The following is a 10,185-nucleotide window of genomic DNA, read 5'->3' as shown; positions in this document are numbered from 1 at the left end:
GTGTGTGTGTGTGCGCGCGTGTGCGCGTGTGTGTGTGTGTGAGAAAGAAAGAGAAAGAGAGGGTGAAGTAAGAGGCAAAACACTGAAGAGGAGCCGGAGGATGTGAGGAGAGAAAAGAATATGCACACAAAACTCAGGACAGATTTGTTTCTGCACGGAGTGAGCAAAATACAGAAGGGTGTGCTTCAAACTTGTCAAGGGTGACAACATGCTCATCTTCTGTTTCACAGCACGGATGCTCATGTCCAGCATGACAACACACACACAAATAAATACACAAGTCAAATCAAAAGTGAAACCGCAAATCATACTTGGTATGTCTGTTACGGTGTTTCAGAACGCCAACCAAAGTCAAAAGTCTCATTCATCAGCAAGTAAAAAGAAGCCGCATGCACATCTGCCAAATTTCACCTCCCCAAAGAAACAAAAAAAAGAAACTGCACACAAGAAGCTCAAAATAATTGATGACAGCAGCCACAGCCTGGAAGACCAACTCCACAGCAGCCCGGAACTCAAAAATAAACCCCACCACACCGAGACGTCAGCAGCACCACATGCAGAGTCCATTCTCCATCGCTTAGATGGGAACTGACTCTCTGCAACGCCAGAGCCAATGCCCTTTTGGGGCCCAGGAAAAAGGGCTATGTGACACATGTGGGTGAGCGGTGAGGTGTGACAAGACGACAGCATTAGTCTGATTAGGAATACAGATATAAAGTCAGACTGTGACAGCAGCTTTATGGTGCAAACACAGTCAGCCCCACCCATTTCTCTTCAACTTCAGTTCCTTTAGAAAAGGTGATGTCAGAAAACTGGTGACTGGTTTGAGTTTACAAAGAAGAAGAAAAGCAATCTATGTTTAATATATGGGGAAGAGAGGAAGGGATTAAATATGTATGTTTCATAAATTTATCTTTAAAGGGGTTTTAGTTAAATAAACCTTTCTAATTTTAGCCCATTATTTTGCCTGATTAAAGTCTTCATGTTCCATTCTCTGTGATTAAAATGGAAATTAATCTAAAGTAATTACCAGAAACACTATTTATTTCCTTTCTTAATAGAATCTTAGCTTAACCGAGCTACTTTGGTGACCTGACAATAAATTAAAACAAAGCATATAGCATTAGTTGATTAGTCTGGATATTTTCTTCAGTCTCTCTCTTTCGCTCGCTCATTTTCCTCGAAAAAGGACGTACGGCACACGCTGCACGAGCAGCACTCTACTTCTGATGGCACTGCAATGCTCCAAATAGCAGAAATTGTTTCAGTTCTATCAGCATACATGGAAGATATCATCGTGTGCTATAGTGTGTTATGCAGCATGGAAGAGCTGCTAATGGATGTTGCAGGGCCAAGACCCAAGAGACCAGCACTAATGAAAACATGCGAGAGGGGAGGGACTCTCTGCAGTGCACAGAAAAAAAGACAGAAGGGTCCTGGTGAGAGGAGCATCTATTTGTGTGTGTGACTAAAAGGAATACAGATGCCCGATAAAAACTATATATAGGCCCATGTGTTTGTCTTAATGAAATTAATTGAGGTTTTGGGATATATGTTTTTTTGTTGGGACACAAGGTGGCAAGAAGGTCCTTGGTTTGAATCCACCAGCCAGTAGAGAGCTTTCTGTGTGGCGTTTGCAGTTTCTACCTGTGTGAGACTCTCCAGGTACTCCAGCTTCCAAAGATATGCAGGAGGTTAGGTTAACTGGTGACACTAAACTGGCCATAAGTGTGAATGTGAGTGTAAATGACTGCCTGTCTCTCTGTATTAGCCCTGTGATGAACTGGTGGTCTTTCCGCCACTCACCCCATGACAGCTGGGATTGGCTCAAACAACCCCACCCCCCACCCCACCCCTGACCCTGAATTGGATAAGCTGAAGAAAATGGATGGATGCTTATTTGATTTGCAGCTAAACAGGAAGCCACTTCTAGCAACTGCTTACTTAAATCTGTTAAAATTCAAAATGGTGTGCTTTGTTTTGTCTAAGAAAGAATGAATACTGTCATACGCAAAACCAGCACAAACACATCTAGAGTTTGATCAAAGTTATTTTTAATTATTATAAATACTGTGTTAGATCTGTATAAAGAGCTTCTGGTTAGCTGGCAAACTGGGCTCCTTAGGTTAAGAATTAGGTAGGGACAAAAAGCCCTGTAAAAACATGAATTGCAATTGCTACGCTTCAGCTTTCACTCTTATATTTAAACGTAGCTAAATGACTGCAGAGTCCAGCTACGCAATTAATAGACATGCATGAGTGTCTATTAAGTAGACGTTCAAATATTCATTTAACTCATATGTTATCAATCCTCTGTCCTTTAACAAGACTGAATTTACCAAGTGGCTGACCATGGAGACCATTAAGAGGAGTAATTACTTTAATTTCCACCAGTTTCTTCAGCCTGAAAAAAAAGTGGTGTGGTTCACTTGTGTGACCACAAATGCAAGATCACAGCGATGGAAAAGCCTGGGTGGGTCAAGAGAAGTGGTCTGCGGTTAAAACATGCACAACCGATGGAATATGAAGGTGGAGATGAAGAGGCCAGGTGAGGCGCTGACGACTGGTGGAGACGAGATGACACCGAGTGAGTCAACAGGCAAATGGGAAAACAGAGAGTGAGAGAGAGACAGATACGGTTCCTCTACCTGAGCACCTCTGAGAGCGAGGAGTCGCTGTCATCCGACCTAGAGGCAGAAGAGGAGCAAGGGAGAGGGAGGGAGGGCAAGGTGGGAAGAGGAAAGGGTTAATCACGCTAAGAAAAGACAGAAGGGTTACTGGCAAAGGGTTAAAAAGGAGAGGCGTGACTAGTGGAAGGGATTTTAGATATAAAGCAATGAGCAAACTGACAGGAAAGCTTGGTCAACAGTAAAGCTTGCTCTGCCATTATCGCGTGGTTCGCCATGAAAGGTGCTGTTTCACAAAGACAATCACTGAACAGGCTTTACTGTTTGACCAGTGTCTGCACAGAAAGCTTTAAAGAAACTGTTTCATGTTTGGGGAAAAAATTATTCACTTTTGCACCACGTGTCAGGATGTAAAGACTAATACCTCTCCGAGTCTCGCAGTTCGATTACTACTAGCAGCTAATAGCTTAGCATAGTCTTGAAGGGCAACGTTTGTCTACCAACACCTCTAAAGCACCTCTCAAAAAAATACTGCAAATAATAATAAACCTCAAGACACTTGAGATTAATAAGATTATGTTTTGTATGAATTAAACAAACAAGATATATAGTAATGTCCAGATTAATGAGACTTTGCGGTGACGGTGAGCTAGCTGTTTCCAATGGCTAGCAGTCTGGCTAACAGCTACTGGCTGTGACATGCTAGAGGTAGCAATCTTGTCGCGTAATGCGATCCAAGAAAGCAAGTAAGTGACTTTCCCCGAATATGAAAGTATCTGTGTGAACAAAGAACCTGAAAGAAAACGAAAGACAGTCAAGGAGGAAGCACTGACGGCAGGATAGTCATACGCAAAGATTACAGTTGTCCTGTCCTCTACGCATGACTATAGTATGATGTCAGTGTGTCCTCCTAAATCCACTCTTTCCTGCCACATTTAGCTAATTAGTACAGAAAAGGCATCAAGGATGGCAAACAGAGTTAACAGAAGGGAAAATCCAGTTGACTAGACAATAAGGGAAACAAATTTCTAGGCCACACCCACACCTCCCAAAGAGCTTAAAGGGAAATAATGATATGTGTGTAACAATGCAATAAAAGTGTTATTATATTGTAAATATTTTATAGCCTCTGGTTTCTCACTAAGAGGGCCCGGGCTTTTCACTCTTAGCATGAAATAATAAAACAGAAAGTTCTGGATATGTCCGGAGGGAACAGCGGTGTTTAAAGGTGATGGCAATTCTTCCCGTTCTTGGCATTTACTGCCAGCCGTAGTAGCTATTAGCACAGAGCGATTTGACTCCCTTTAAAATACTTTTAAAATTTATTGATTATGGAGCATGTAAAAGTAAAGTGAATTCGATTCAAAGCCTTTTTATCCAAGACATGACAAGGAAACTTTGGTTGAAATTCCTCGTCCTCATTTGCCTTTCAAATCAGTGTCAAACACTTGATCCCAGTCTCTTGGGCAACCAGTCTACTCAAATGTGAAAGAACAGAAACACAATATAGTCCAGTCAAAATCACATCTCACATTTTAATGGGTTTGTTTTATGTATATATTGCTGGATTAAGCTGTAAATGTGTGTCCGAGATGAGAAATTAAGTGACAGAGAAAGTGTGAGTGATGTCAATCAAATGTAGATTTCAAACAGTAGACCTCTGCTAAGTGTTGCACCCACTGCTTGCTTTTAAACAAGAAGCAACAAAACACACACATAACTTCCAAACACATTTTTCCCATCAAAACTAGTGCCAGTATATATTCCTGTCTATCACACCTAAACACAGTAAAAAATGTTTCATGAACGACAGCTATTGAATTAAAGTGCTATAGAAAGAAAACATTTTCATTGATTTATATAACCGCCGAAAAGATCTCCAGTGCTCAACACATTTATTAGACCACCATCAATTGTAAAGTTTATGCTAAATTAACAGTACTGGTTTTTACCAAAATCATATTTTATGATTCTGTAATGGTTAAGCCACCAGTATGCTCAAGCTCTTTAATCAAAATGAAAATTATACCACCATAATATAATTATTGCTGTTATCTAAAATTTTCCAGATTTATTGTTTATATTAAAAAAGCAGAAAAACTAGACAAGCGCATTATTATTTTGTGAATAAGATGCAAAGTTGCTGTTGTTTACTTACATTCCTGAATAATTAGTTTTAGTGCTTGAACGTCATGCTTGATTAATTACTCATTTCCCAGAGAAATCCCATGTGGATATAAAAACAGTAATTCGGTAATTTTTCGTTTTAAAAAGATTTATTTGGGTTTTCTTGTTTTTATGACAGAGGGTCTAACAAATTTGTTAAACACTGTACGTACGATGTGCTGCCGAAGCTGGACTACCACCGAGCAACAAGATGGTATGGCTAGTCAGCGTAACCTTTATTTAACCATGCAGGTCACCGTAGTTGTGAACGTTTGGTTAAAGTCCTCAGAGAGTTTTTTACAAAAGCACTCGAGCAGCACATTTGTCTAAACCAAACAGAGTAAAGAACACTAACTATTACTGTGTATTAGATATGACACAGGATTATTGCAGACACAGTCCAAATGATTTTTCCCAGGAATCTTGTATGTGAAAATACAACACAATGTCTATACAAGGAATGCCAACAAACTGGCTCCAGATGCATTGTTTGCAATAATCTCAGCAATGTCTGGATTACGTTTCACAAAGCAGTACAACAAAACTAGATTTAACAATGAGCCCACTCAATTTGCCTTTTGTGTTCAACCGCAACTGTGTGCACAGGTGTACAGTACAATCAGAATACCTGACAACATATCAAATGGGAACTTTTTTCAGCCTTTTTTTCAGTTCCAGTATTGACTGAGCAAACTTAAATTATGTGACTACAACATCAGCAATCTACTGATGTGCTGAAATCAAAGCTTTGGGTAGCTTATTAAGACCCTAAACAAAAACATCTCCCATTCCAAGTTGGAAAAATCCTACAGCTGCACAGAAACATGGCAACAGCCATCTCATTTACCTACCCCTGCTCCGGATAATCAGTACCCACACGCTCCAACACACGCAACCCACATAAAGCACACACGCACGCACGCACAGCCACGACACCCTAACTCGTTTCACACAGCATCCTTGCTGCCAATTAGATGTTAATAAAGATGAGAAATGCTGTGGATTAGCACAGATTAGAAATCAACTTTAGAGCAGAGGCTGAAATCAACTGCTGACATTTGTCAGAGCAGAAAGTTTGAATTGATTGTAAGCAGGAAGGAAACAAGACCGCCTGCTCCTTCCCGACTCTGCATCAACATGCATCTCATGCCCACATGTTCCCTCAATCCGATGTAGTAAGATTACACAAATACACGCTGAGCGGAGTTTTATAATTCTTTTACCTTTTAAAAAAAATGACATCAGGAATGGGACCGCTCAACATCACGGCTGACACCATCCTCGGAAATTATCATAAATTTGAATTAAGTTTTGTCATGCACAGCCTCAACAAACCCAGTATTGTAAGATAAGATTAATTACAGGGCTGTTTATATTGGATGATATAAGATTGGTCAGGCGGATTTCTCTTTCCTGAACGAAGATCATTGTCATGCACAGCACGTCACCTCAAAACTGATTTCATATCATCCCACATCCTGGTTGCTTCCCAGCCACTGCTGCCCTGACACCACATTTGAGCAGTGGGTGTTACCATCTGAGCTCCCCCCCCACACACCCCTCTCCTGATTTGCCATTGTCTCCTGGTAATTTCTGTATGCGAATTGGAAGCCTACTGCAATTACACCTCATTGTTACCGCTGCTACGCGCAGGTTTGAATAGATTGCGGTTTGGGTTTGACACCTGGATTCCAAGACTGCCTGCAACATCTGTTTCTGCGGGTTTCACATTAATGCCAGAAGAAAGGGATTTATCTAAGAAAGGGATTCAGATGAAGGCAAGCTAGTAGTGAACATTCTTAAAAGGCTTATTTAAATTATTGACAGAACCACTTTCCCTTCAAAAAGGCCTGACCTTCAGCCTGTCTGCAGAAAAACTGAGGTAAAACATGGAAGAGGGAAAAAAGAAGAAAAGAAAAGAAAAAAGGATGGGAATCTTTCAAAGCGTGACCGACTGATGGACACAGGTGGCGTTTGTGCGTATGGATCTGCACTCACTTGTCCAGAGCAGAACCTTGGGTTTGGTTGCTGGTGAGCCTCGAGAAGACGTTGCGGTCGTTCCTGGTCCTCAGAGGAGGGGAGGAGGGGGGAGTGTAGCCATCAGTCGGCCTGACAAGGGGCAGAAAGATGGTGGAGTTTAGGATGAGGAAGTTAAAGAGTCCCACTGTGTAAATAAACTGCTAGAACAAAGTGCGATCCATCTGCTAGCGAAATGAGCATTACATGTACCTGTACGCACGGTCGTAAGATTTCCTTCTGGTTAGGGGGGAAGTGTCATAGCCCCGAGACTGCCTGGGACTGACACACACAGACAAATGCAAGCAAACTAAGCAAACGTTCAGGGGAGTGCACAGAAAGGATGACAGACATCTATGTGAACTGTTGGGACTCGATAAGCAGCAAGGTTTATGCAGTTTAAAAGCATTTCTAGCAGCCTAATCTCTTCAAATATCAAATCACACACATCACTGAGGACTCGTGGCAATTCGCCTGAGTTGTTTTTGCTGCCACGAAACAGAATAATACCTGATAAACCGCTTTCTATTTTCTGATTTTCAGAAGATGTTTACTTGTGCAGGATTCACAAAATTTCACACATTTTAGTAAATGACTGCAAAAGGAAAACTTTTGTTATTGATGCTGAAAAACCAAAAAACAGAAATGAATATTAGATTTAGAAACAAAATATCCTCATCATATGAATTCTGCACGCACTGATTTATATTACATGAAGTGTAGTCACTTTTAAGATGGAAACAATGGCTAAAATATTCACGAGAAGCTAAAAGAGATGCTCACAATGTATATATAGTGGATAATGACAAATGCAATCTCACACAAGATGACAGTACTAGAGCCAATCATTCCTCTCATTGGTTCCACATACTGATAAGACTTAAAGAAAAGTCAGGGCTTCATCTTAGTTATCACTATGATCTGCCAGTGACTTACAAGGTGTGACCCCTCACAGGCAAGCTGATGGTGCGGGATACCCGGTCCCTGTGATACGTGTCTCTTAATGCCAGGCTGAGCCCAAGGCTCCCTGGAGCAAGACTCAGGCCGTCCTCCTGGATGTCCGTCAGTGAAGCCAGAGACTTGGTGATGTATTGCGGTTTGCTGCCGGATGAGGGGTCCAGGATTGGACCGAGGTACTCTGCTGACACCGCCTTCATCTGAGCTGAGAGACGGGGCTCCATCTGGATGAAAAATATGAACCGCTGTTATTACAGAGGACCACAGAAGAAGAAGGATGCTTGGATAGGGGGAAAAAACTGGGGCATGAAATAAAGAGAAAAACAATGATTGTAATTAAGGTGCAAAGGGAGATTATATATACAGCCTGAGAACATCGTTCAGCAGGGAAAAGCACAAAGAAAATAGAAGAAGAGCAGTAAAACAAACACGGCAGAAGTCATTCTAGGTTATTATTCTAGGTCAGCAAGAAGAAAGAGAAAAACAAAACTTTAGCAGACTAATAAGAGGGATTTGTGCCAAATGAGGAATCCTTATGCCTCTAAGCTTCTGGGAGTCATTTGAAGTGTTTGCTTCTACTGCCACCTCATGGTCACAAACAAGAATGGCACTATGGCATGTGCATAGGAACTAAAAAAAACCTTATAAGAAACAGCACAAACCTGCTGTAATTTTGTTTTGAAGTCATCTTGGCTGTTCGATTCTTTCATCTGAGACACGCTGGAGGCAGAGAGGAAAGATAAACGTGAACATGTGCAGAAATCTTTACTGAAATAGATGTGTGTGCGAATTTTTAAATGGGTCAGAGCGATGGGTATGAGCCCTATAAGATACGCTGTATGATGTTGTGTAGGAAAGACAGCTCACCTGCTGTCGGAGGCTTGGCTGAATTCAGAGGGCTCCTCATCTGTGCTCGCATAACCATTCTCTGGAAGCAAAACACCATTATGTCTCACGGTGCCACAGGATGCCCTAATGCCACATTCTGCGCCCCTTATTCACGAGGATCCCTACAGTGGGTAGGTACGCATATTTGATCTGGATGATTTTTACAACAGATGCCCTTCTTGACACAATTCCCAAGGCATATGTAGTATTCCTACACTAAAACTGAATCCACATATGGTTTTTCTAAGAATCGAAAACATTGTTGTTTATTTTTCTTTATGCTTTACCAAGAAGCAATGGGGCTAAACACAGTCCATCTGCTATGATGCAACACAGCACTTTCATGTGTGAGAAGAAACTAGAACAAAGAAAAAGTGGGCAACTGTGCAGCTTCTCTACTTTTTATGTCTTCCTTCTCCTTTGTCTCACCACATGACGCACAGGAGTCCTCTCTTACCCTGCTGTACGTTGTGGATGAGAGCCTGGAGCTCGGGGATGCACTCAGCCTTTTCTCTTAGGGCATCGAGGATCATGTGATTGTGGGACGAGCCAATCACATCTGTCTGTCTCAGCTGGCCTTCGAGCAGTCTGATTTGAGCCTCCTTCTGAGCCACCTGCAAACTCTGCAGGAAGACGAAAGAAAATATAAAAACAACAACAACACAATACTGTAACACTGAACTATTTTAATAGGCTCTCAATTAGGGCTGGGTATCGTCACTGATTTCTAGAATCGATTCAATTCCGATTCACAAGGTCCCGAATCGATTCGATCCACGATTCGATTTAATTCGATTCGATTTTAATCTGGGAAATTTTGACAGTCAGAAATATTATAATTCAGATCAGTACATTTACATATTTTTGTATCAATAAAAAGAAAGCTGACACACACAAGACTTTATCACAGGTGTAAGCGTCACAGCAGATGCCTTTGTGTCAAAGTAGCTGAAGATAAAACACAGAAAAACATGAAGGTTTTCCTGTTCTGGAATTTTATAAAAATATTCTGCAGTACATCAAAAACGAAAGAAAACCATTAATCAACATATGAACATTACCTCTGAAGTTACAGCGGTTTTATTAGAGACACGTTAAGCGTTTTGCATTTTGAATAATTTTAAAAAGTTTAAATTTGTTCAGTATTGAACAGCAGAAATTAGGTTTTCTTTTCGGAAGAATGTAAAAGGGAAAAAAAACAGCGGCCGACAGTGCTGTAAACAACAGTAGACTGGTGCGTAACAAGCAAGCGAATAATGACGAAAGGGAAACTGTTCTTGAAGTACAGAGAGAGAGAGAGAGAGCTGTGCATCGCGGTGGAAGCAAAACAGTAAAAGTCAGAGTGAATTCATGACGATTTTATGTGAAGCGTTTGGATCTTCTTTTGCTGCTGGTTCAGTCAATATTGTTTGGAGAGAGATCAAACTAACAGCTTTAGAATCGGCGCATAAAGGGCGTGAACACAAAGCGCCGACCCGCCGACAGATCAGAATCAGCGAGCTGTCGGCTTTCAGCCCCGACTGTGAGAAAG

At 41.3% G+C, this 10,185-nt stretch overlaps 1 protein-coding gene across 7 annotated transcripts in view; it reads right to left on the bottom strand.

Annotated features, from left to right (window-relative positions):
- The window catches only part of kif21b (kinesin family member 21B), a 69,152-nt gene that overhangs the window by 21,756 nt on the left and 37,211 nt on the right, over positions 1–10,185 (bottom strand). For 4 of the 7 annotated variants that reach the window (XM_005731381.1, XM_005731377.1, XM_005731379.1 and 1 more), the window contains exons 21-27: positions 9,112–9,277; positions 8,634–8,694; positions 8,429–8,486; positions 7,746–7,990; positions 7,023–7,091; positions 6,792–6,902; positions 2,649–2,687 (exon numbers count right to left, since the gene is read on the bottom strand). In XM_005731381.1, coding sequence (XP_005731438.1) covers positions 2,649–2,687; positions 6,792–6,902; positions 7,023–7,091; positions 7,746–7,990; positions 8,429–8,486; positions 8,634–8,694; positions 9,112–9,277 — 749 coding nt within the window. The remainder of the gene's footprint in view (positions 1–2,648; positions 2,688–6,791; positions 6,903–7,022; positions 7,092–7,745; positions 7,991–8,428; positions 8,487–8,633; positions 8,695–9,111; positions 9,278–10,185) is intronic. The other 3 variants (XM_005731383.1, XM_005731380.1, XM_005731382.1) reach the window with 2 other exon arrangements.

This window comes from Pundamilia nyererei, unplaced genomic scaffold, assembly GCF_000239375.1.
Source record: "Pundamilia nyererei isolate P.nyererei 1_Seehausen unplaced genomic scaffold, PunNye1.0 scaffold00042, whole genome shotgun sequence".
NCBI classification, from domain to species: Eukaryota; Metazoa; Chordata; class Actinopteri; order Cichliformes; family Cichlidae; genus Pundamilia; species Pundamilia nyererei.
Note: the sequence above shows the minus strand (reverse complement) of the source record. Positions and strands in the feature narration are given on the sequence as shown.